This window comes from Theobroma cacao, chromosome 1, assembly GCF_053813885.1.
Source record: "Theobroma cacao isolate CCN51 chromosome 1, ASM5381388v1, whole genome shotgun sequence".
Classification (NCBI taxonomy): Eukaryota; Viridiplantae; Streptophyta; class Magnoliopsida; order Malvales; family Malvaceae; genus Theobroma; species Theobroma cacao.
The window spans coordinates 4,924,312-4,952,293 of record NC_142639.1 but is presented as its reverse complement, the minus strand read 5'-3'; the positions used below and the strand labels follow the sequence as shown (position 1 = coordinate 4,952,293).

The following is a 27,982-nucleotide window of genomic DNA, read 5'->3' as shown; positions in this document are numbered from 1 at the left end:
GCCTCTCGCCCTCCCCATAAAATTAATGCTTTAGCAAGTAAAGACAATCTTGAATTTAAAATATTCTTTATAAATAAGCGAGCTTATTAACTATCCAGCTATATGGACTCCCGTTGTCATGTGATTGGATTATAAGGAGCGCAAATTAACAAGAAAGAGAGATTTGATCATAGAAAATCAACACGTGTTTAGATAATGGATTTAAAAAGGTTACCACCTCAAAGTTAAAGCTAAGAGCTACGTCTCTAGGGCATATCTTAAGATGATATACTCACTTCATTTTATAATATAAAACGAAACCCTAACGACATAATGAAATCTTTAATTTAATTTAATTTTCTCTTTGTTAAAAAAAGAACCCATCAAGAAATGTATCCACCAAATGCCAACATCATCATCGATCTTCGTTTTCATATTCTGTCCCCTTGTAGATCATTTATTCTCGTGGAAAGAAAAAGGAAAAATCTTGTACCGGATAACAAGCTAAGCCCAAGGCTGTGGCAAGTTTGTGATGATGATAAATGGGGTCCCATTTGGTGGTTATCTTATTCAGAGGATGTGAAATGAATGATGTAAGGGTACTTGATATTTGATACGATATGCCTCACTTTGGTCTCATCAAGGTATCACATGTACCCTCGACCTTTTGGTCAAATGCTTTCAATCTTATTTTCATTGGCATTGGTATAGTTTGATTCCGTAAATACAATATGTAGTTATTTTTTAATTGGTTAATCTTAAAATTTGGATAAGAAATCTTTAATTTGAAATTTTAATAACCGGTATGTCTCCTTAATACTTTTACTCATTGTAAAATAAATTATAAAGTTTCTCTTAACTTATTTTTAAATTTAAAATCATAATGTCAACGAGCCCTGATCACAATTTTATAATTGAGAATAAAGGAAATTGATAGGATGGGAAATAAAAGAACCTTAACATCCAAACAATTGCATCACAAAAGAAATCTCGTAGCTAGATATTTGAGTAATCAATAAGAGAAACCACACCTTTTGTGAAATTAGATTTTTTTTTGTTTTAATATTTATTAATAGTGTACAAAACCTCCAGCTGGTAGATTGAAAAATAAAAAATTCTCAAAAGGATTTTTTATATATACAAACATACATTCCTATGTACATACATATTCAATGAATAATTATAAATTAAGCTTCAGCATTTTGACATTATAGTTTAATTTCGTGTTTCTTTTTTAATTTACACTATTATATACGCACTCACTCCTTATCCCTTAGATCTTTACTTACGTAGCAAAAGAGGTTAGAATTGTTAGCAATTCAAACTCATTATATTGCACGCACTCAATCTATCATAAAATAGCTAGATGCAACTTTTAGATTGATTCTTTAATTAATTACTAATATGAACAAGTGCTTTCTCTTACCTAACTTTTTAAAATTCGAGACTCAAGATAAATCATATTTCTCAAATTATAAAATTCGAATTTTAGGTATATGTGAACTTATGCCTAGTTAATGTTGAGGCCTTGATCTAATAACTTAGTTGTTATTTAACCTAAGCCTAAAACCCTAGGCAGAGATATTTCCTCGATCAGCCTAGCTATATATGCATGAATAATTCATATAATAACGTAAAGAGATTCATGCAGAATTCAAACTTTCAAAAAGAAAGAAGAAAAAAATAAATTAAAGAAAAGAAGAGAAAGGAAAAGCATAAAACCAAAAGCAAAAGACTAAAAAACTTGGGGTGCTTTGATTATTTATAAAGAGCCCAAACATAGTATTCTTTGTGTGAACAAAGTGGAGCATGCCACCTCATGTGCTAGCTGCTTGAAAAAACCCAGATTTAAATATTAAAAGTGATTAAAGAATAATTAAACCCCTGATAATAAAAAAAATGAAGCAAAATCAGAGGTGATCAAAACACAGAATTTTTTTTTTAATTTATGTAGGAAAGAGTGGAAGCAAAAGAGCTGTATTAAAATAAAGTAACGTGAAGCACCTGAAAAGGGCAGAGAGGCAACAAAAAGATTCCATCTTGCCTAATTTTTTAATATTTAGGCTCCTATCATCTGCTATCATCCATGGAATTGCCCTCATGGGTAGCCAAAGGTCTCCCAAGAAATTACTATTTTAAAAGAAAACATTAGTTAATTAAATGCAATGTTTAAGTTCACAACTTAAATAATTAGGGTGTTATTTCCTATTCTCTCTCTCTCTATATATATATATATATATATATATATATATATATATATATATATATATCTATATATATATATATATATATGCCAACCAGATGCAATTTAAGCCGTACAAGGCATAGATGATTAAATTTAACAATGAAGATTTGACTTAATAGCTGTTTACCTCTTTTTAAGAGGAATAATTTTCAAGTTTTGGATCCTTGCTCTCTCCTTAAATATCTTAATTTGTACCAAATAGGAAAATAGATGCTTAAATTTCTATAATGAAAACAGAAATCTAATTTCATTGATATTATAATATACTCTCCGTACTCTACTTCTAAATTGTATGGTTTGTGAATTTCATAAGTAAATAACGAAATTGAAACAAAATTATATGACAGCAAACAAGGAAATAATTAACATTGTGAGTGCTTATAACACAATACAATGCCAAATAAAATCCAACTTATTACTATTGGTTAAATTATCAAAACTTTAAGACTTAGTAATTCAGTCAATAATAAATAATTTATATTTTTTAAAAAAAATTCGGATTCAAAGAGAGAGAAAGAATCATCTGATGTGTCAGCGTGGAATTGGGTGACTAGTTTTCTGTTCCCTACAGTAGCACTTGTAAACAAGTTCCTGATACAGATGAGCTGTGACCAATCAAACGGGTCCAAGATAAAAACAAAGGCAAATTGATTACATTTTCCTATCACTTTCAGCTTCGCTGCAAATTTTTATTTGGGATTGTGACCATCGATGAAAACGACTTGCTTTGATACAAACAAGGGGACCCACATCACATGCCCTCTACCAATACCTGCATAAAAAAGCAATGAACAAAAAGGGGCCCATTTGAAAAGAAAAAAAACATAAAAAGAAATTGTAGGGGGGAGGGGACCTTTAACTTTTGTGGGGGTTAGTAGTAAAAAGCAGTAGTCGACTTAGTTAGTACCCCCAAGATTTTCTCTTACTGTTGTTGGAAGCAAAAGCAATTGCAGTTGCATTCTTTTCTGTTCCCCACGATGTTCACTGCCAATTGCTGCATGATTCTGTATAAATACACATAACATATATTATATATCGTACACTGTCACTATAATGAGAATGCAACCAATGTCAAGCTCACTGCTCACATGTCATCGACTGAAACTGGTCCAGTAGACTAGCTGCGCCCCTGTCTAGTGGGACACTGAATACTAGCTCAGCTACATTTTTGCTGCCTCAGAACTGATAAATGCACCACGATGTTTGCTATAAGACAAACACGATACCAGCCAAATCTCGGAAGAGTTGTTCATATATCCTCGGTAAAAACATGGAGTATGTAGATAGTGAATGAAAAATGTTCACCGCTGTATCTACGGTTTAAATCGATATTTATCGAAAGAATTTTATAATTTATGTATTTTTTTAAATTTGCTTAAAAAAAGCATATTGAATGAAAATTTAACTAATTTTAATAAAAGTGTAGTAAATTTATATCTGGAAACAGAATTGAGCTCGTCGGTTCAAATATTTTGAAATTCAAAAGGAAAGTGTTATGACTTAATTAATCTAGATTATCTCTATCCTAATCCGACCCCCTGCTTACTGCAACGAATTGATCAAGAAGATAAGGTCGAGGCATTTGTAGACTAAAGGAAAAACCTGTATTAAGTGGGCGGAGAAACTAGGTTATGCCTAGCCAGGGGGACTATGGTCTCCCAAAACTTAATTTATCAAACTTTTTGATTCACTCCTTGCATGCCAGAGTTGGACCCTCCAAATTAAATGTTTGTTTCTTATTTCTTATGGAATACCACATTCTTGTGTTTTCTTTCAGTATCGATCGAGATGGGTATGACCTCACAGCTTTTGGATCTTGGCTTTGCCACTATCTATAGGGGTGATGATACTGTCCTAGCTTAATCATCGTTGGGGTCCTTGCAAATTGTCAGCTACTTAATTTTGGTTATCCACAAATGGGCGAGCCAAAAGTGCTTTGGTGCATGTGGAGGGATGCCTAAACTTTGTGAACATATGTAGTTTTAGATAATGAACGAAAGTGGCTTCTCACACATACAGTCAAGTAAATAAGATCTCCGAGAATTTTCAGAGTCATCATCCAATTTTCGGCCCCCACGATCACTGAAAAAACTCTGGGAGAGTCAAAGAGCAACTCTAAAAAATTGAAGATGATTAATATCGCTTTGATTCCAGATGATCTGATGAATTTCATGCCATCTTTGTTACATTGGTAAAAGAATTAATCTTAAGCAAAACTTTTACAAGAAAGTTTTTTGAAAGGAACGATCCTAAGTATTGTTGCAGCGTACCTCATTCCCTGAGGACAGAGGTACATTATAAAGGATCTTTTGTCGCCCCGAAAATCCACATTTTTTAAAACCCTCTAATTAGGAGAATTATTTATATCTTTCCGTAGAGAAAAGGGTATGCTAGAAACTAAAATGTTCTCACCATCAAAGCGAACAAGAACTAACTAACAAGGACTTCCTCATTGAATCAACTTTTGTCAGTAGTTTTAAGCATTTCTTTGGCATTTAAACAAACGAGCACTTTCCTATCAAAGAAAAAATGGATGCTAAATCACTGGGGTTGACGCTGTAAACTGAGGGTACGGGCAAGCATATATTGACATTAGGTCCATTGCATCAGTATACACGTGTAACAGGAAAGAAGAAGAAGAAGAAGAAGAAGGGGGGTGGTCAGAGAAGAGTCAGTACATGGAACGCACAATCACAAAAAGAACGTCACGTTTTCAGAGAAAACCAAGCTAGTACTTCACCCTCCCCATGTGACACCCCCCTGCGGGAGTGGGTTATTTTCGCTACTTGCCAAAAACCCGTACCCGGCGAAAAAATTTACAAAAACAAACAAAACTAGAAAAGCTAAAAACTTAAAAGAAGAAAAAAAGAAAAAGATAGTTTGCTTTTGGGGGGGGGAAGTGATCAATGGGGTACGTGGCAGCATCAGTTGATTGGTGCTTGTAGTGGGGTGTTGTTTTTTTAGCTTTATTTTGAAGTACTTTTATGCATATGTGTATGTTTTATTTTTTTGCTCTTGGTAAGAAAAGAAAAAGAAGAAAAATGGGTTTTTGGTTTTGGGTTTTCCAAGAATTAATTAAAAGAATGGTTTAAGTTGTGGAAACTTTGGGTGCCAACTTTAACACTAGAAAGTGAAGGATGTTAACAAAAAGCTGCCGCTCCCAGCAGACACGTATATTTGGGGATCCAATCATGTGGCGCTGCTTTTTAGGGGCCCTTTAATCATCTTTTGTCTTTTCTTTCTTGGCCTTTGTTTGTTTAAAGTTTTGATAACTTCTGACATGGGCATCAACTTCAACTTCAACTTCAACTTCGGCTACCCTTTGCCACCATGAAATCCAAGAAATGGCCCCTTCAATGTGCACCGTGCCCTTTTCATTTTTCCCTTTAATTGTCAATTCCTTATCTAAATTCCGCTCTAAATTTTTGACATATTACTTCTCATTACGCACTTCAAAATCTGGTATATAAAATATATATATTCATTTAAAAGTAAAATTGCTTACACTAAAGAGAAATATTTCAAACAAAACTTCGAAAGGTTTTTTTTTTTTTTAAGGCAGAGGTTATTTGTAGATTGTATTAGTTAATGGGTATCATGATATTAATTAGTTTTTTGAGGAATAATCAATAAACTCTAAAGCATGATTAAATAACTGAATGCGGTAATGTGATGACAATCTTTTATCTTTTTTTTTTTTAAATATTTTGTATAGTATTGTGTAAAGGGACTTAAGCTGAATAATAAAAGAAAAGAAAGCTCAAATGTTGTGGATATAATTTTACTTATTTAAATCTATTCTTAATGCTTTTAATTATTTAATCAACAATTGAATGATTTGTTAATCTAGATAAGACTCAACAGAGTGATTGTAGCTTGGATTAAAGTTTGAATAACGTATATTCACATCACTTAGATAATCTGATTCGCAATTAGGGTAAACATACACTTAAATACCATACATAGTTAAATTATAACACTAACTTAATTAATCTTATTTAATTCGTTACTATAGACATATAGTGACCTAATTAAGTTAAGTATTTTTACAAGTATCTCGATGAAAACTTGTGTATAGATTTTGATTCTAAGTTACATATTCGCAACTATTTTTGTTCTTGAGCGCATAACATTGTTTATGTTCACAAACAATATATTTAGAAGAAAAAGGATTTAAAAAGATAAATTTATATTATATTATATTATATGTATGTATGTATTTAGGGATGAAGCCCCTCAATTTGATTAATTAGCTCGTGCAAAAGGGTGCCTTATTATTGACACGACGAGGTAAAATGCATGTAACTGTTGAAACTATTGATATAAAAGTTGTTTATGTCTTAGTATACTATGTAGTTTATATATATATATGTATGTATGTATGTATGTATGTATGTATAACACACTCAACTATTATATGGCCAATTTTCTCACATGTACTAATTTGACAATTTTAATTAATTAAATTTGTTGTTAAACTTGGATTTATATGGGACTTTTTCCCTCTTCGTACTTATTGTAAGGGCTTGAGTTAATCCTGTTTTTGCAATATAATTGCAAAATAAGGGTGGAATAACAAAATAGAATTTACATTCAAATATATATATACATGGATTTATATTTGATGTATTGTCACTATATAAATTTTATACGTTATTAGTGAATCATAAAGTGTTACTTCATAAATGTGTAAAGATAAAAGTTAATTTTTTTTTTCAAAATATGTATTTTTAAAGTTATGAACATTTATTTTTAAAATTTTTAATTTATTTATTAATGAGGTGACAATATATGATTTATTGATAATGTTGTAGACTATATATTAACAATTCATCAAATATGAATCATATATATATATATATATATATATATATATATATATATATATATATATTCTAACGTGTATGTGCTTGACTTAAAATTTGTTTAATATATAATTAATGGCAATCCTTTTTTTTAACTCTACTTTTAAAAGTTATAAAAGAAGTGCTAACATAGGATGGTGTTCCACTTTTTATTTTAGAAATAAGAAGAAAAACTTTCTTGTTAACACAAGAAAGAATTTTACATTCAATTTAATTTAATAGAATATTTCAAAGTACTAGTAAATGCCAAACATGCTATATATGAGAATTTTTTTTTAAAAAAATTCATTTTACTTAAAAAAAAATAAAAAAATAAAAAAGAAAAAATTACAATGAAAAGTCAAATTTCTTGTTATATATGATATTTAATTTGTTGTAAGTAACTTATATGATAGCTTTAAAAGCCTGCTTCAATAGTTCAGAGGTGGGGGATAAAATTCTCTATAAATTTAGAGAGCCAGATTAAAATAAAATAAAATTTTGCACGTAAGAATGTGTCAACGATTGTAAGCACAATAGAATTTCACCCACCACTATAATTATTCTTTTCTCTTCAACCTCGCACAAGGAATTAATTAAACAAATTAATTGAGTGGTTGGTATGTCCTTTTTGCTCTCTTTATATTACCTTTTTTATTTTGGGGAAGTGTTGGTGATGTTTGTTTCTTACTTTATTTCTTTATTTCTTTTCTTTTCATTTGCATGGTTATGGTCTAGCATGGGTTTTTTATTTGCTCCCTACTAACCCTAAACTAATCAAAGCTATAACCAAAATTAAATGTTTTTAATCATTGTAAAATAATAATTTACACCACATGAAATTTTTTTCAGGTAATTTGCAGGGTTTCTAATTGCAGAGATTTAATTTGTTATTCATTTTTAAAAAGAAAAAGCCTCGTACATCCATCTAAATGACGACTTTTGTCAAAACAAAAGGCTCTTTTCCTGGAAAGCAAATATTCTGTACCGTTTGAATTTTGGGCAAAACAATCACTTTACCATTTTCTTTTTTTCTTTTTTTCTTTTTCCAACAGGATCATTCGTTTTTCCCAGAGCCACTTATTTGTTTCTTTCCCTTTCTTTCTTTTTTTTAAGTTTGCTAGGCAAAGCTACAAACTAGTGACATGCTCTTTATTGACTACCAAGCAAATTCTCACATCAACTGAAACTTTGATTCATAATGCTTTTGGAGCTTGTCACAGAGATTAAGACACCTTCAGAAAAAATGGTCTCAACATTCAATCCTTGATATAAGTAGCCATGGATAAGGTTCCAGTGTTCACAATGTTTTCAACACGTTACAACGCCATTTTTGATGTGGAAATATGTTGCCCCTCCAGCTCAATTAGGCTTGGTTTGGTTTGTAAAAAAATTGCAAGGAAACCCTGACAGAAAAACGAAGAAAAAAAAAACCCAGATATATTAATTTTTTTTAAAAAATAATTCACACTTATATTTGATTTTTCGAAAAGCGTCTTCCAGTTTTCAAGTTTGATTCATATTTGCCTAGGAGCTATAAAACTATGCAAATCACTTTCTACTTTTTTTCTTTTCTTTAATTTAATCTCATTTCGATTGTTTAAGGTCACAAGGCAGGGAATCCAAGAATTTGGTGTCATCAATCGGAAGCTTGCTAGCAACTAGGAAGCAACTCAGTTGTAAAGGATGATATATAATGTATATCCAAGGTATCGGAACTAAGGTAAAGGGCTAAAATTGTTCAATTTTCAAGAAAAACTGAGCCAAATTTAGTTAAAACAACACAGAAATCTTAAATGATACCGTTATAAACGTGAATTTCGAAAAACTAAAAACTTCGGCATAGAGAAAACAAGTAAAACGAAGCTTCAAGGAAATGGTGATTGATGATTATTTTTTTTTTCTGCTTCTCTCCATAAGAAGGAAACTTTTACTTTCCCCCAAAGGACTCCGGAGATTTTTCCATTTACAGCAGAAGAGAGAAAGAAGATAAAAAGAAAAAAACTTCCAATTACGACCTAATCATTCCCGCACGCCCCTCCATTTGGTTTCACCATTCGCCTAAGCAAGCCCCCCTACCCACGTGAACCACCCTTCTCTCCCTCTCCCTCTCTCCCTCTCTCTCTCTCTCTCTCTCTCTTAGTTTTGTCTCTCTTCCTCTTCTTCAGCTCCAGATGTACTCTTCCCATGTTTTTTTCCCTTTCATTCTTGACCTCTATCTTTCAACTTTGCACAGGCGGAGGTCATGGTAGTTTAACTTACACACTTGCCCATCTTACAAAGTTCTTGGAGCTTCATTTAAAGTACCCAACTTTGCGTTTTGCCTTATTTCTTTGCATTTGATTTGGTCCCATATTACATACATGTGACTTTGGCTTCCTCTTTCGCCGCTTAGTTCCATTGTTCAGGAGAATACCAATGAAGACTTGGAGCTTGCTCATCCGAAAAGAAATTGCAAGCTTCGTCTGCACTGAAGAAATTGTGCTCTTCCATCTTCACATATTGGTGGGATGGTTGATAGGTTGATTTTGAGAACTGGAAGCAATTCATGGAGGATGGTGAGGAAGAAGATGAGTTGAAATTGAGTGAAGAGGTTGTCGTTGGTGACATCAGAAGATGTTGTTGGCTTTGTAGGACCCCAGATGAAGAAATAGCCGCGTTGTTGGGGCTGCAGTTGTTGTTGTCTTCATTCAAGATAGCGCTCGAGTCACTATCTGATGACCCATCTTTCAAGTCTGGGAAAAGGGTGGCGCCAACTGATCCAATGCTGTTGTTGAAGCTCTCGTAGTTCAGTTCTGCTGGCTCTGATGAGGTAACCAGAGAGGAAACCGGAGGCGGTTCACTTTGTTCAAGTGTTTTATTATCAGTTTCATGCACAATCACCTCCTCCTTCACAGAAAGATTGCTCTCTGTGCTCTCTCCATTCAGCTTTGCCTTCAGCTCTCTTATCTGCATCATCAACAGATAATTCAGACACAATTCTAATCGTACCAAGTTCCAAGTTATGGAAAAAGCAGGACTCTTTGAGAAAATTAAACTTGGCACATTAACCAAGCTATTAAGCTAAGTGAATTATTATTACCTCCTTGAGAAGAGCTTCATTGTCATGCTGGAGGGTATCATAATTGACCTTAAGAGTTTCATAACTGGTTTTGAGAAGGCCATAATCCCTTTCCAATTGCTTGGTCTTCCATCTAGCACGGCGGTTTTGGAACCAGACAGCAACTTGTCTAGGTTGCAAGCCAAGTTCTTGAGCTAGTTTCACTTTCCTCTCCGGTTCCAGTTTGTTTTCAACCTCAAAATTCTTCTCCAAGGCCTTAACTTGATCTACACTTAACCGCCTCTTCTTCTCAGCAACATGGCCTGATTCTTCCACACAGCCTTCTTCATCTAAGCCATCTAACATGGACTGAAACTCTCTACTGTAAATATGGTTGTTTCTTGGACTATGTTCATCTGTACCAAAGGAAAACGAAAAGACAATTTAGATTCTAAGACAGGGTAATATGCAAAAAACTGAAAGAAACAGAACAAGTAACTTGGTTTCATGTATGGAATGTGAATCCAAGATTTTTTTTTTCCTTTGGAATGATTGAATTGTAAGTGAGGAGACAAGAAAATTAAGTGAAGTTAAAACTGGGATTGTTTAATGGACCTGTGGTTGGGCAGATGGACATCAAAGCACCCAAGGAATCTGAGCTGCCAAGTCTCTTCATGGTTGATGAACTTGACGAAAAGAACACTCTTTTAAAGACAGATCTCTAGTTAGATCAAAAAGATGCTCTTTTCTTCTTGTTGTTGTTTTAAAAGTCAATAGTTTTCGTGTATGTGTGAGGTTGTTTTCTTTTTTTTTTTTGTTTTGGTCAGATCTTTTCTTAAGTGCTCAAGGGATGTTGTTATAGAGATGCAAGATTTTGTCACTTGCAGAAAGAGTAACTCCCTTGTCTAAAACTAGACCAACTTGTACAAGGCTGTAGTAGTTTACAACTGTACAACAACCACTGCCCTCTCGTAACTTCCCCACCATATTTCTTCTCCTTCTTCAACACTATTCCTTCCCTACTCTCAGTTCCCATCCAAGAAGAAAGCCAAAGCAAGAAACCAAAACGAAAACCCAACAAGCCAAAGTTTCCAAGGAAACCAAAAAAAAAAAATATATAAACACCCCCAAAACACAAACCTACAAGAGAAGAAATTTCTTCTTTTCTCTCTCTCTCTCTCCCTCTCTAGCTTTTCTTTTACATCATTACTCAATCAAATTCCAATAGTCTAAAGACTACTCATCTAGAAAGAAAGAAAAAAAAAGTTTTATCAAGTGAGAGAGGGAGAGAGGAGAATGGGAAGATTTAGTGAAGAGAGCTTTCACAAATCAGAACCCAGCTGGCCTAACAGCGTTTCTCTCACTTTAAATAAAACTAAGATGGGTCACATAAGGGTTAGAATCTGACTGGGGTTAGGTACACTGAGCAAAAGGTTGGCAAATGCAAATGAACCCAAAATTCAATCCAAATGCAATTTCTTGTTTACCGGTTATAGCCGGTTTTCGACCGTTTATGTATTGTTTTTGCGTTTGGGTAAAATATGAACGTTGAAATGGAAATGTGGTACGGCTCGGCTTATAACGGCTTGGCGCTGTTTTCTTTGGGAGCTTACAAGATTTGGTTGGGGTCAGCATATCATGCCCCTTACTACTCGTGGTCGGTGCGATTTATTGCCGATCTTTTTAAATGTTTCTTCTTACAATTTATTTTAATAAAATTTTTAACATAAATACGTAATATTTTCTTAATTGATTATCAGATGATTAGTGCCTTACCGTTTCATCAAAAACTTGTATTTAGTATATATGAATTTTTTCTTTTATTAACCAATTTTTTATAACGTGTTATTATTACAAATCTTACATAAGTAAAAAATTAAATAATTTTTGAATTTATAATTAAAAATCTACTTTTATCTTCTATGTATGTTTTTAAATTAAAAATGCGAACCCATTATATTTACAAAAACAATGAAAAACAGGACCCTTCCATATGAAAGGATGTGAATATTCTCAATTTTGGTAGAAGATACATTCAAAGCTAATTAATTATTTGAACATAATTTTTTTATAAAATAAGTTATTTGAACATAGTTTCTAACAATTTAAAAATAGTTTGAAAAGTTCTTTTTTTAAAAAAAAAAAACCTACCAAAATAATTTGGTTTATAAACAAAAAATAATTCATTGACTAACATTTGTTGAATCCTTAAAAAAATTGGGTTGAATTTTGATATGAGATGTGCAGGCAAACTGCCCATGGCCTCCATCATTTTTTTTCCTAGTTTTTTTGACCAAATTAGTGACAAAAAAACATGAAAAAATGACTAGAATGATTTAATTTTGCTTGCCAACAAATTAACGAAACTCAAGACATATCTCCCCCCCTTAAAATATAATTTTATCTCCTACTTTTGTTTATATTTGATTATTTTATTGAGGGTAGCCCTGAATTGAAACTGTTTTAACCCTGAATGATATATATTTCTAGACAAAGAAGATTTTGGGTACAATTATGTCTTGATGCAAATCTTCATGACAAAGTTAGTTAACTCTTAGCTTTTTCCAACTCTTTTACCTGCATGTAATTATGGAGGGATCTTAAAGGCTCACTCACATTGCTAGTAAAAAAGCATGCACAAACATTTATAAAGCCAAAAACTTAGAGGAGAAAAAAAAAAGAAGAAGTTAAAGTTAAAGACTAGCAACAATTACATCTGTCAAAAGCTATTTGCTTGCATGCCTTTCAAAGGCAGAACCGCACGCCCGCAATTATACTTTCTAATCTTTTATAACAAGAAGCACTTTAGGGTGAATTGAGTACCATAGAACATTTGATTATATATGTTTTTTGTTGAAATGTCATATTCAATTGATATAATCAAAAGTTTATAAATGGAATGGAACCAATCATTAATCTGAAAAACAAGATGTTGTTTTCAACCTCAGGGGTTGTTATGATCACAGTTGTCTTCAATTTCCTTGTTTTTTTGGTTCTTAATTCAAAGATCTATCCCATTTTTATTTTGAAGTTGATACATTGATCCATACTAAAGAGTTATGCTTGAATTTCGTTATGTAATAATTTGTTTGATATTATATAATGTGAGTTGAGTGTAATTTATTCGCTGATGACAAAAGATATCTTGATAATTAGAATTTAAAACTTAATATTTTAGATCAAAAGTTTCACGTTCAAATAAAGAAAATAAGACAAAGTTTGTAAGATAATTATTTTGCATTTTGTATATTTATAATTAATTGAAATTTGACCCAAATAACCTAAATGAATAGATTATTATAACTAGAATATAAAAAACAAAAAGAGTTGAAGATATAGAGCAAATATTCAATAACTTTCTGCAACGTGAGTCTTGCCCACTTCCATGAAGTCATCAAACATGGGCTAATCCAAAAGGAGGAGATAGTCTAGAAGATTTGGGTTTCAATATTATATTTTTGTTCTTTTTTCATTGTTTACATTATGAATTAACTAGAAATGTTGCACCTGTCTATCATCTATGCCTCCCCTTTCTCCATACCTTTTGGTTAGGATGGGATGGAGAGACATGATACCTCACCTGTCCTTTATATTGTTGAAGTTAGGGTATTTTTCTTTAAAAAAACCTGAAAAGAGAGAGAAAAACAAAATTTTGAGAAACAGAATGGACTTCAAATGAGAACACTGATTGCATAGTCTTAGATCTTCAATTTTTGTTGTTAGTTATAAGGCCTAAGTCATTGTTTTCTTTGAAACAAAATTCCAGCACTCAAACTTTATGGAGAAAACAAGAAACATGTAATTAATTAACAAATTTATTTTTCTTCGTTCCTAATTATGAAACTGGTTGCTTACCAAAGATGTATCACATCACCCATCCTCCAACATTTGACCTACAATATGGCCAAATCAATTTCTTTCAATACTAAATGGCCTACAAGAATTACTAGAATTCTCTTTGTGAAATGAAAATAAGCCAACTTGATACAAGAAGGAAGGAGTGGTATCTCCAACATGAGATTTCTATCCAAATCTCACCTCAACCGTCTAGTGGTGTTTTGGTAGTAAAAACGATTCCCATTGTTTCAAATCACTGTGAGGAACTCTTTAGGATTAAGAGAAAAAAAAAACTAAAACACTTTGGCAGATCCATTGTTTCAACTCTTGTTAGTCGGCAAAAGGAAAAAGGGACATGGGATAGTATGCCATAATTGCACAATCTCTAGCTTTCTTCTCACTAAGATCGTATTAACAAAAGAGGAACATTCTTCATTCTTGGGAGAAACTTCACTTCAATTCTTTGCCCTGGATACGCCTTAGGGCCACCACAAAGAATCAAAATGATGAGGCTGTACCAATTGTGGTTAAGTGAAGCCAAGAGCTAGGCCCTAGAAAGCTGGCCCACATGGCCCAGTAAAAATGGGAACAAAATTTTATGATGGGAGAGTGATCATGAATTTCAGAGCACAAGCTGGTAAGCAAAACCTGCCATGGTGCCCAAGGATTAAGCTCCTAGGCTCACAACAATTTCATCATTGGTAAGCCTATCTTAATGAACACTTGACAATAAGTCTCATTCATCTACAATCTGCCAAGGTTCTAAGTGCTGACCACTCGGTCTGAATCAATAACAAGCAATATCGAATCCCCTTTCCCTTAATGTTTGAAGTTGTTTCATTTTTCAATTCATCTTGAAAGCAAAGGATGTTTGATCAAACTGATCCATTAACTGACTCCTTGTGGTGAAGGAGGATTGATGAGTCCCTGTGTAGTCAATTTTACACCAGGGCAACTACTCCTTTTAGGCTACTTTTTATTTTTTGTTCAACATTTCCCTGCTAGTGAAAGGCATATAAGCAAATTTCCCCTCCCAAGCTGTGATGAGCAAAGCACAAGTGGGAATTTAGCTGTAGTATGGTCATCAAATAATGGGGAGCCCACCACCATGAAAAAATTGGTCGATGCTGTGCAAAAAGTGGGACACAGGAATTATTTCTTTGATGACAACAACACGTGTGAGTTGGTTTCTTGGGTACTCAAAGTTTCAAGAGAAACCCCACAGAAAGGGGAAGTGATGAGTTGTGAGCATGTGAGAACTGCCCAGTTCTCACATAAAAAGTTAAATTTTTTTTGAAAAATGCCTCTGTACCCAGAGCAAAAGCATATCAGAGAAAAGCTGTCTGCTATGATGCCAAGATGGTCCACGATGGTCTATCGAACCTCAGTTACCTACAAAGATCTAATAAAAGTGTTGCAGAACGCAGACAATTTTGAAAGTGAAAACCCTGGTGAAGAAAATGGGGTCTTAGAACCCATGTCCTCCGCAATCAAGGAAGAAATGATTATTGACTGGACTCTTAGAATGGTTTATTATGATATTTTCCTGCTACAATTTTCTTCGTAGTAATAAGCCCAAAGCAACATGACTCGAATATAAAATCTCTACTCAATTCATCTTATAGGACTGAAACTTTCCCTCAATGGGAAACTAGATGCTAAACCTGTAGTATACATGTAAAAAAGCCATTGGTCTGGTTTTACGTAACTCAAGCTGAGTGGAACAGAATGCAAGTTTAAACTATAAATTCCAGTATGGGGAAAACTTGAGCCAGCAGGAATGAGTATGGGACACATTGATTGGTGTCGCTGACTGGTGCAAAAATTCCCCAGACACATTGCTGGTTTTCATCTACTCATCATTGATGCATGGACATATGATAAGGTGCTTCTTGATTTGGGTAATGATCACTCCTTGAAGAAAGTTACAAAAAGGAAAAATACTCACAGATAATGATTAATTTTCCCCCCCGAGAATATGGCACTCTCAGATGACCATAACTTGCAGTCTAGTCATGAGTCACAGAGTTATCAGCACATATCCGAAACAGGAACACAAAAGAATGGCATATACCCAAATTTATACGTGGCCAAAAAAAGAATATCCCAACCTTATCTTGCTAAACATCTCAATTAATAAGTATACGGGGCAGTGAATCCAGTCTGAACCTCTCAGAAACGGCAGTGCCATACCTAGGAACAGTTTGGAACCGATCAAAGTATCCTGCAACTGCAAAACATATCTACTTGAAGAATGGCAAAGTAAAAACAATCTTAATTAATAGACAAGACCCTATTACCACCAATTTTTTTTGGATAACTTTCAGTCAATTTTGTGACCTGACAAAAGGTCAACGGGATGCCGGAGATCCATACTAACATATACCATGAATTAGCCTTTTCTCCAACTGCAGCCGGCTGAAGCAGGGCCCAACACCCACAAAACTGCAGCTAAAATTGCCATATAGTTGAGCTTTGTGCTTAAGCCCCATGTTATTTTTTGTTAATACTTTAGTTAAAAGCTCATAAATATCTATCTTCAAAGTTCAAGCTAACTACTATGCGGAAACCGGGTAGGTAGCCAGCAAATCTCAGACCAGTGGAAAAGGTAGAATTGCTAATTGTGGAAGCCACAAAGACATGCATGGTGGTATTCGTTATAGGTTCTCTTTGATACACTCATCCTGTCACAGATAAACGACACAGAGAAACAACTATATACTCTGTTACCCATCCATTAATCTTTAGCCCTCAAAGGGTAAACCAAATTTGAGGGAATTAGTACTCAGAAGGCGATCACATGGCCTTTTGTTGAGAGCCTGTTCTATTTCCAGAACAAGATGATAGATAACCAAGTATGGGTAAGATATTTCAAAAGTGAGAGGAAACAGGCACTTGAAAATTGTTTTCATAAGTTTTCCACACTTTAGAGAGTAGGAAAGAGAGAGGTCTTTTTGTCTTTGGATATCTCCTAAGGGCTATGAACAAGTGTATATAGCATCTAACAGGGATACAAAACAAAGAAAAGGATAGAAAAACAAATAAAAGGGGCCAAACCTGGAAAAAGTTCACTGGGTGGGTGGGCTTTTTAGAGTGTAGACCCCTTAATGGTAGGCAGCTTTTCTTTTTTGCTTTCTTTTCTATTTTGTGAGTGCTGTCCAAAAGCTAGGTTGAAAAGTATGGGAAAGCAGAATCTCTAAAGGCTTTACTTTCCTTCTTTCGATTACATAAAAAGGTGCATTTTTTCTTTCTCCTTTTTTTGTTTTTATTGTGCCTCCTAAATAGAATTTTGTAAAATAAAGCAGGGAAAGATCAATTAGAGAAGTCCATAGAGTTTGGCTATAAGCTGGTTATCATGAATAAGCAGCTGTTTTAATGTAAACTCAATTGAAAAGTTTAAGTAGCTTGCTAACAGGTTTGGCTATAAAAATTTGGCGGAACATGAAAAATTATCATAAAATCCCATCACAAATAGAAATAATTCATGGATGAAGACTGGCTGAACAAGGCCCTGATGTTCATTTATGTAAAAGTTAGGGTTAAGATTGAATCAATGACATAGCTGTCAAGCAAGACAATCAAATAACTAACAAACATATCACAACTCAAACACAACAACTGCTAGTAGTCTAACTGAACATCCACAACTTCTTAATAGCTTGCTTCATGCTTCATTAAAGCACAAGCCAGAATGTCCTATTGCGCCTTTGGCTATCCAATGGGAGGAGAACCATTTTGGTAGCTAAATTTAAATTCAAAATTTGTTAATACCAATTAGATGCACCTATATCTTATCAAATGATTGACTACTCATAACAGTCTAATGAAAAAATCAGTTCACGTTCTTAAAACACTATGTTGTCACAATAATCATAGGCTGTTGAATGACATTCTTAACAAAGATGCTAGTTAAGTTCCATGATAAAATTAAAAAGAAAACAAAGATGAAGGGAAGGGGGGATATGGAAATTGGGCTGTCTCCAAACGCCATTTAACTTGAATTAACATCATGAAATTTTACAAAAGATGAATGATTTTTTAAGCAGTTCCATTGCAGAAGAAGGTTTTGTTTTAATGAAAATTCCATGATTGTTCTGAGATCAGGATTTTTAAACTTGCAACTATTTGCTAACTGAACAAATAAGCCCCTGACTAAATGCAATGGTGATAAACTACAAAATGTTTTTAATCTTTGAATTCACTTATACTGTTCAATCCTCAATCCTAAATCAGTAATTAGTACTTCACACTTTCACTGTACTCATCAATGTGCAGTAAACTTAAGATTGTTTAATGCCAATTCGACTTTATATTCATAGGAGTATTATGGCATTCATAATCAATTCAGTTCACTTCAACATGTTTTCATGCAAAAAAATAATGTAATAAAAGAAAGAGGAGATATCATTTCAACCTTTTGCACCATTCATATGCTTAGGTCCATCAGAAAGCGAGAGAAAACTGAGTTGTCTTTTGAGGTAATTGAGGATGGATTAACAGCAATGAACTTGTGTCAAATGAAGATCACATTTTTCTTTATTGAGATTTGTTTTGTATGAACTTAGGCTCAAAAATGGAAACAGTTATTTATGAACTAGCAATAAGCCATGAAAAGCAAACCATTATCCCCAACCAAACTAAAAGACTGCAAAGAATATGGTATAAGATACTTCCCAATGCTTTTAGTATTTTGAATGCACCTGTTCCAAATTAATATATCACAAATCAGCAATATGAATTTTACTGTACTGGCCTACTTCATCAATTCAGGTATTATGTTTCAACATGGTTGGATTGAGCTTTCTTCTAGAAGAATTACAAGGCCACATTTTAAGGTCCATTAAAGTCTATTCATGAAGTGGCTACACTTGGATTTAAAACCATCACTCTTGGACTTAGTACCATGAAATCATCATTACTGCACCAAATAATGGCCGAGTCTGTTTGTTAAGGATAACAAACAGAAACACAATGCAATTTCCAAATACTATTTATTTCTATCTGTGTAAGATGGTGTGTTTTATAACAGTGCTCTCCATGAATTTTTATATATTGCTTGAAATTATCCAACTAAATGCAAATAGAACTAGAAAGTTCAAGGATGGGACAAAAACTCTCCTAGGCAATAGTACTTCAGCTCCAAGATCAAAGATGCATTTCCCAATAATGACCTACTAATTGCTAATCTTCATTCTTCAGCAATCAAGAAAGTAGTTAAGCAATCTCATAACAAGTACTGTGACCGCTCTAGATAGAAAAACTGAAAACTGATAATTAATTATTTTAAGCAGGAAGTAAGCCTAGAAGTCTAGCATGCATTGATAAAAATGACATATGTAGTTTTGTATACATTTTTAATCAATCAAAAAACTTATTCTACAACTATGGTAAAAAAAAGGGCACCGTATGAACACACGAGGTTTTAAAAGCCTGTCAAAAGTTAAATTAGCTAACGCATAAAATATATAAACTAAAGGTTTCAACCCAATTATCCATTTTCATCTTGAAGAGACCTACAATATCAGCAAGCAGTCGAGGATGATTAAGTCCTAGGAGCCAACCAACCCATCTAAACTCAATGGATTTACCAGTTATCCGGAGCAATGCAAATGACTTTTGACCTCTAGAAATGGAAGGGTACCAAAATCACAAATCTTGACTCTCTCTCTCACTCTCTCCATATATATATATATATATATTCATATAGTTTCAAAACAGTGATTGTGCTGTCATCAAAGGAAACCAAATAAAGAAAAGCATAAACAATAAACATTTCCATTTTGTGTCTTCTAAGGCACACAACATTATGTTCTGATGTACCTTCTTTAAGTTCTAGAGGATGAGAAGTGGAAGCGGTTGGTCGAATGGTTACAACATTAATGCCACAAGAACAACTGATAACATCCTCAAAATGGGACATTTCAAACACTATAATTTGAAGATTTTAATTTAAAGATCTTAAAATTTGAATATTGAATATAATTACTTATGAAATAATACTGCACACAAGTGTTAGAATACTCAAATTATTAGTAAAAGCTTAAAATCGACAATGTACTCCAAACTAAGATATCGAGATTCGAGACATTTGGTTAAACAGAGGCCCAAAAGTAAGGCCCAATATTATTCAATCGCTCCATTATGAGAAGTTCACGTTCACCTACAAATCAATTGGGAGAAAAGATCTTATGAAACGGTTAACTATTCCCATTCCCAAGCGAAAAGTGGACAATCTTCTCTGTTTCTAAGTTTCTCTTATTCTTAAAAGGAAACTCCATAGTACTTCTTTGTTTTTTTTAAAGTGTTTTGAAGCAAATTATAATTCCTATAGTATAGGTCCATACAGGGGTGTGGAGCTAGTTAATTTTTTTTGAAAGAGTCAAAGGTGAAGAAAAATAAAAATTAAAAAATTTTAAAATTAATATATTGAACTTAACCATTAATAATCAAAAGATTTATAATAAATAACAATTTTATATAATATGTAAATCAAAAGAAACAAAAAAAAAACTTATAATAGTACTCTAGAAAAGTTTTATTTACCGATGCTAATATTTTTCTTAATATAAATAATTAAATTATCTGTAAAAAAGTTATCATTCATTTTATTTTGAAATTTTATCTTTTTTAATATAAACAACTAAAAAATTAATGCAGTCAACATCTAATATTTTTATTTTATTATATTTAAGCTTATAATACTAAATATTAAATTATAATTCATAAAATATAAATAGTTAAATATGATATATATAATTAATAATTTTTTTATACTCAAGATAATTTTTTTAACTAAATATAAAACGTAAAACACATTAAAAATATATACTCAAGATAATTTTTTTTTATATAATGAGGATTAATAAAAAATAATATATTGATGAAATTTTAAACAATAATTAATAATGCAATGCTAGAACTTATATTTGAAAATTACATATATAATACTTTTTTAATTTTTAAAAATTAAAATTATTAAAATAAAATTTACGTAATAAAAAAAAATATGATAAGTAGAAAATAAAATCTATATAATAAAAAAATAATTGATGATTGATAGAAATTAAAAAAAATCTATAGAAACTTAAAATATATGAATAAATAGAATAAAATTAAAAAAAAATATAAATAAAAAATTAAATAATTTTTTTTTTGTAATTTTATAATATAAAGACAAAAAAAAATTGAGTGAAAAACTTAAAAAATTTGAATAAAATTGAATGAAGTTTGTAACGTTATTTTATTATTTTTTAATTATATTAATTATTTAATAAAAAATTATTTTAAAAAGTCATTACAAAATATATAATATATAAAAAATTTTAAAAATTTTGGGGGCCATGGCCGCCCATTATAAAGGGACGCTCTGCCCCTGGGTCCAAAACAAAGTAATATTTATGAAATATGACAAAGATTTTCTTAATTTTCGTGTTTAATAGTAACTTTTCCCAATTTTTTTCTTGGGATAGAAATGTTTCTTTAAACAATATAGTAACAATTTGACGAGCAATGACTTAAACTAGTAAAAAAAAAAAGAAAAACACGAAACAACTGACAAAAATTAGAGGCTCACGATCAAAATGACAACTGAGTTGGAGGAGTTCTGCTCTGGTGACTGGAGAGAGAGAGCTGAAGCTTGCAGGATTTTCCCGCCGATGATCGTGATTGGCAGCAGCAATGATCGGCGTTCGTTCGCCGTTGGAGGAAGAACCATCAGTTTTACCAAAAAGGGGAGCTGGTTTTCAATTTTCAAGTGGCGAAGGTGCAAAGTACGTTTAATTTCCCATGTTTTTAATTATATTTAAAGAAAAGGATTACAGAGTCATAAGCACGTGCTTAAGACGTGATGACATAACAGAAATGAGAAGAAAAGGACAAGGATACGAGAAATAGGGAATAAAAAGAAAAGCTGAAATCGAAAAGCTAAACCCAAAATTCTGCTTCCAAGAAGCCACGTCAGCTGAGAATTAGATTCATCCACACAAATCCCAGCGCTTTTCCTCTCTCTCTCGACTCTTTTTGCTTTTGGGGTGATGGCGGTGGCGGTGGCTATGGGGGGCCGATAAAGCTGAAACTCCCTTTGTATTACTATTAATGGCTTCCATCAGTCTCAAATTTTCCTCAATGGCTCTCGCCCGTTTCCAGTAAGTTCATTTTTTTTTTCTTTTGCCTTAATCTTTTCCGCGCTTCCATGATTTTATCATTTTTTAGGAGACTTTTCTAATTATGCTTAATCTGTAATTTTTTGATTAAAAAAATGTTACTTTAGTGGTGTCCTTAATAAGTCTTGGTATATCTCGGTAATTGACATAAAGACAGATAATTTTTCTTCATTTTAATTATTACTTGAAAATGTTAATTGAGTGTTCTACAGGTATTTGTTAAGTGAAATTTAAGGAAATGCGATAGTCTACTATGAATTGAATGTAATGATTTCTTGTACATTGAAGAAAAATATTTTTCGAATACTAAAACTTTGATAAGTACTCTTAAGTCACTAGTTAGCAAGATTCTTTTATAATTTTATGTGTTATTATTCTAGAATTCTAGTGGTTTAAGTATATATGAATTTTTTTTTCTTTTCTTCTGTTTTATTTAGAGGGTACAATGGTTCGAATCCTATTAATACAGCAAATGGGTGCCAGCCTGTTTTGTTTTCTAGCATTTGGACTAGAAAGCTGGGTTTGAGTTTCAAGGGTGCTGGTAAAGTTAGCGCCGCATTGGTATCTGGAGAAGGGGATGTCCTATCTTATCCTAATAGTAATGGAGCTGTTACTGGGAAAACTGGTTTTGTCAATGGACTTGTTGACCAGCCAACTGGGATTGAGATACAACCTGATGCTATAGGTTTTGGAACACTTGCGGCTGAAATAACTCCTATGACTAGAGGTTTCTCTTCTGATGAATACGACCTGGATCATCCTACAGAAGGATTTGCTTCCATCCCGGAAGCCATTGAAGATATTCGTCAAGGAAAGGTTTGCCATTGCCCTAAATACATGTCTGATAATCTTTTATAAGGATTATAGATTGCTAATCAAGGAAAGTTTTCAGTTAGTGATTGTTGTAGATGATGAAGATAGAGAAAATGAGGGTGATCTGATAATGGCAGCGTCATTGGTAACACCTGAGGCCATGGCCTTTATTGTCAAGCATGGAACTGGAATTGTTTGTGTGAGCATGAAAGCTGAAGACTTGGAGAGGTTGGAACTACCATTAATGGTGACCCAGAAGGAGAATGAGGAAAAACTTTGTACAGCATTCACTGTATCAGTGGTAATGTTCTCTTCTTTATTTGGAATACATGTGAAAGCTACAGCTTTTGTGTTGTCAAATTGCAAGTTGGTGTGAGAACTTTCATTCTAATGGTGAATTCTTGTTTGGTCTTTTCCTTGCTTTCTATAAATTTTAAGTTTTTTTGTATCCTTGTTTTGACATCAACTGCTATGGTCGCATGCAGGATGCAAAGCATGGTACAACAACAGGTGTCTCTGCTCGTGATAGAGCTACAACAGTGCTGGCTTTGGCATCGAAAGAGTCAAATCCTGAAGATTTCAATCGCCCAGGTCATATTTTTCCTTTGAAGTACAGGGAGGGAGGGGTTCTGAAAAGAGCTGGGCACACTGAAGCTTCTGTTGATCTTGCTGTATTAGCTGGGCTAGAACCTGTTGCAGTTTTATGTGAGATTGTGGATGATGATGGTTCCATGGCTAGGTTGCCAAAGCTTCGTGAATTTGCACAGGCAGAAAAACTGAAGATTATTTCTATTGCTGATCTAATCAGGTATACTGATGAGCCCTTTTCATAGAGAATGCTGGTGTTATTGTTAAGGTTTTATTGCTTTTCTCACTGCTTGAGTCTCTTCAAGCTAAAGGATAGGTATACGGGCTGCAAACTAGTTTGTAAACTGAATTGCCCAGTTTGCCCTCTCCTACATGAAGGGGGGAAGAAAAAAGGGAGAAATCAGAACCTGCTGCTTAATACCATCACATATCTCTGGTCCTAGATGTACTAAAAGAGAAGAAAGAAGATAGACGTTGTAGAGTTAGTACGACTCCCATCCTATGTTTCAGCCCTGTTGGGAATGGTCTATGGGTGTGAGCCCAAAAATGAGGAAAAACTAAAAGAGAAGAAATAAAAGGCTTAACCATCAATTAATGTTGCTTGTTTTTGTAAGTTCTTCCAACTATGTCTTTGCTTTGTTACTGACTCCTTCATTTCCTGAAGCACTAGTGTTGGAAACATATTCAACATCTCAAAGCGGACATCTTATAAGGGTATGACTATCCAAATAGAAGGGAAAATTTAGAAGGTGAACATACACATGTTGAAATGCAGACCCACTTTTGTATCTGGGTCTGAGCAACATAGCTTTTAAGGAACGTCTAATCATCAACATCATAACTCATCTGTTTTTTTTTTTTCATTTATAGACTAACAAAATTAATCCTTTTTCTGAAGTTATTTATATTATAATATTTGGCAGATATAGGAGGAAAAGAGATAGGCTGGTGGAGCTGGCTGCTGCTGCACTGATACCCACAATGTGGGGCCCATTTAAAGCATACTGTTATAGGTCATTGCTAGATGGGATTGAGCACATTGCGATGGTTAAAGTAAGCAATTTATTTGAGTTAGCATGCACACCATCTTCATCTGTTTCTTTTTAATATTCAGTAGGCAACACCAATGCTAAACAACCAGTTTTTAAAGCTGGGAATTCAAGGATATTCTTGATGTTGTAGCATTAATTTGTGCTTGGGTATATTGTTAGAAGCTATATGGCGTGCATCGTGCTCTTCAGTGATGCACTCGTATGTGCTGACTTTCTATGATATTGGTCATTTTTGTGCTTAACTCTACCATCTGCACTGCATCCGAGCATTTGGCTCATTGGTTGGTGCATGATCCCCTTGCCTAAAGAGTAGGATTCGAATTGCCCCTCTCTCAATTATAAAAAAAAAAAACCTCTGCCATCTGCACTTGTTTTTGTTGCTACAGTCATAAAACATGTTTTACTACTTTATAAAAGCGTTGCTGAGCAGATATACTTCCAGACGGCATTTGTGAGTCCTTTTGCAAGTTATAGCATGGTGACTTTGAGTTGATCAGCTGGTTATGCTAGATTACATGCCTTCTTTTTGTGGACCTCGTATCACACAGAAAATTTTACTCTGCCCCAATAATACTATTTTTGTTTTTAGTGATGAAATCAGAGCTTAGGACATGGTTCTTGGGTAGCATTAGTCTTAATTAATATTTGGATTTTGTAAGGCCTGGCAAAATTCTTTGTATGTGAATGCATTAGGCACACAGGCTTGAAAGAGAAATAAATAGTACAATGAAATTCAGAAAAGCTTTTGAGCCTACTTATACAATGTAGATAGTCAATAATGAAGCCACCTATATTCTTGTAGGATACCCTGGTTTTGGAATTTTTAAAAATCTAGTAAACGCACGCGATTTGGGGTTTTAGTAATCCAGATAAGATGTGTTTTGGAAGTTGGGAACAGCTACGGCTTTCAATAATAGTGTGAATGATAGAATAGAGACTCTAAATATGCATGTCCTGATCAGGATTTAAATGTGCCTGAAGGATAAAGAGACTCTTTTCCCCACATTAGTCAAAAAGGTGGAGGCCTTTGCAGCATGTTGTCTTGATTTAGTTTAAGGCTTCAATCTAAGTTCAAGGATCATATTTTATATCATTATTTAATTGTTTCCCAATGCACTTTACTTATTCTAAGCTTTTTTTTTTCTCTTGTAATTTCTTATAATAGTTTATTGGGGAGGGGCGAATTTTAACTGGGACCTTCTTTTTGGAGGAAAAGTGTGGCTAGTCCGTTGTATGCAAAAAACTTTATCGGACTGGGTAGATCTGCTGATATAGTAGGGAATTGACTGGATTGTGGTACCTGCAGGGTGAAATTGGCGATGGGCAAGATATTCTTGTGAGGGTACATTCTGAGTGCCTCACTGGTGACATATTTGGGTCAGCCAGATGTGATTGTGGGAACCAGCTGGCACTAGCAATGAAGCAAATTGAGGCAGCTGGGCAGGGTGTATTGGTGTATCTTCGTGGACATGAAGGTAGAGGCATTGGTTTGGGCCACAAGCTCCGTGCTTACAACCTACAAGATGACGGACGTGATACAGTTGAGGCCAATGAGGAGCTTGGGTTACCTGTTGATTCTCGAGAATATGGTATTGGTGCACAGGTATGTTTTTTTAGCAATTTGTCAGGGGTTATTTATGCATTGCTTCTGTATTTAATAGAATTACTCATGTTACCCCTTAAGTTAAATGTTCTATTATTTCAGAAGGCATCAGATAATGAATCACCCTTCAGTTGGAAATGATCATTGCTAACTAGGCAAATTTACTCTAGTGAAACTATGGGCATTTGTCATTGGTGGAATTGTGCAACCTTTAATGTAATTTAAAATGTTGTCAGTCGCAGATATTTGTAACATTGTATTTCATGCTGTAAGAAGCTCCATTAGTGCATTTGGAATCAAAGTTTGACCCTGTTTTTATGCCTGTAGCATATGATATACTGACCTTTTGCATCAACTACATGGCTGATTTTATGAATCTATCTGCTGCAGATACTACGGGATCTGGGTGTTCATACAATGAGGCTGATGACAAACAATCCTGCTAAGTATGTTGGGCTTAAAGGTTATGGTTTGGCCATTGCAGGCAGGGTTCCATTATTGACCCCAATAACGAAGCAGAACAAAAGATACTTGCAGACAAAACGTGCAAAAATGGGGCATATTTATGGTTCGGATATTAATTCGACCAGTAACACCGCCTCTAATGACATATCCGAGACATAAGCAGGTCTGTTTTGATATCCTCTTTGCTTGAGTTGGTATGACAAGTAGTTCTGCTGGATAACAACATATTCGGGTGATGCTTTGACACTGGCATTGAATTTTGATTTGCTATTTAATTTTAAAATTTTATAATAAGGAACCTAATCATATTGAAAATCCTGGTTCAGGTTCACCATATCTATTCCATGTAAATGCTTTCTTTTTTTTGTTTTTAATTTTATTATTGCTATGGAAGTGTAAATATTATATCATCAAGCAAATTAAGAATCAAAGGCTGTGGGGTATAAAGTTCTAATTTATTTTTCTGATTGCAAGAGAAAACTGCATCATCTCCTTAGATATTTTTAAAAATATTTACTTTTATTTTTCATATATATATATATATATATATATATATATATACATAAAATCACATATTTTCTTTTTTTTTCCTTTATATTTTACTTTTTATTAAAACAAAAAAAAGAGTTCCTTTAACCTTTTTGTTATTTTGTTTTCTAATTTCTAATCTTCCACGGTTTCATCATTCAGTTTTGACGAGGGGATGTTTCTTATAAGGCCACGTAATCATCCGGAAATTTGTTTGCCTCCCAAGAGTGCGTACGAAGTTTCAGCAGGACTAGAGACTCAGTGAGCAAGTCATGCTTTCCATAGCTTCTGGTCAACAAATATTGGGTGGAAAAAGGTTGAAGAAACAGAGACTTAATATAAAAATTATCTGTTAATAAAACTTTAATCAATGCTAATAGGCTTGTTCAATATTTTTCCCATTAATTATGATTTCAACTTTTACTTTTTTTAATAATTTAAAAGAAAATTTGAAGTGGTGATGTTGTACAAAGTTTAATGTCATTCACGTGTGATACTATTTGAAGGCAAATTTATCTTATTTATGTTAAGAATTTATGAAATTGATTTAGGATAATTCTATTAAATCATTTTTATATATTATTTCAATAGTTTAAATAGAGTAGTCATTTGGAGAAGAGAGTCGATAATGACTATTTTGATCTGTCTGACTCTAGAAATAATCATTTTGAAAAATGATTATATGACGAAATAAATAATATCATAAAAGGAAAGTGAGTGACTATTCAATTTTCTTGGGCAAAACATATCATTAAAATTTATGTTTTAATGGTAATTTTGGAAAATTCAAATCTAAAAGATCAGCACTTAGCAAACTTAGTTGGTA

General features: G+C 33.3%; 2 protein-coding genes and 2 long non-coding RNA genes across 4 annotated transcripts; 1 reads left to right on the top strand and 3 right to left on the bottom strand.

The window, feature by feature from the left end:
• Window positions 1–8,935: 8,935 nt before the first annotated feature.
• Window positions 8,936–11,457, bottom strand: LOC18611510 (homeobox-leucine zipper protein ATHB-6-like). The gene is made up of 3 exons (XM_007047796.3): window positions 10,724–11,457; window positions 10,151–10,524; window positions 8,936–10,017 (listed from the first exon to the last, which is right to left on the bottom strand). Exons 1-3 carry the CDS (start codon window positions 10,782–10,784, stop codon window positions 9,460–9,462), a joined length of 993 nt encoding a protein of 330 aa, XP_007047858.3. The 5' UTR covers window positions 10,785–11,457; the 3' UTR covers window positions 8,936–9,459.
• A 4,544-nt stretch (window positions 11,458–16,001) lies between these two features.
• Window positions 16,002–17,354, bottom strand: LOC148764457 (uncharacterized). Its single transcript, XR_016024151.1, has 2 exons — window positions 17,003–17,354; window positions 16,002–16,175 (listed from the first exon to the last, which is right to left on the bottom strand). It is a non-coding gene; the product is annotated as an uncharacterized LOC148764457 (long non-coding RNA).
• Window positions 17,355–19,957: 2,603 nt separating this feature from the next.
• LOC148764456 (uncharacterized) lies at window positions 19,958–21,659 on the bottom strand. Its single transcript, XR_016028816.1, has 2 exons — window positions 21,519–21,659; window positions 19,958–20,105 (listed from the first exon to the last, which is right to left on the bottom strand). It is a non-coding gene; the product is annotated as an uncharacterized LOC148764456 (long non-coding RNA).
• A 292-nt stretch (window positions 21,660–21,951) lies between these two features.
• On the top strand, window positions 21,952–27,667 carry LOC18611508 (bifunctional riboflavin biosynthesis protein RIBA 1, chloroplastic-like). The gene is made up of 8 exons (XM_007047790.3): window positions 21,952–22,089; window positions 22,545–22,923; window positions 23,000–23,221; window positions 23,406–23,728; window positions 24,432–24,561; window positions 25,867–26,163; window positions 26,554–26,791; window positions 27,319–27,667. Exons 1-7 carry the CDS (start codon window positions 22,040–22,042, stop codon window positions 26,785–26,787), a joined length of 1,635 nt encoding a protein of 544 aa, XP_007047852.3. The 5' UTR covers window positions 21,952–22,039; the 3' UTR covers window positions 26,788–26,791; window positions 27,319–27,667.
• The last annotated feature ends 315 nt before the right edge of the window (window positions 27,668–27,982 follow it).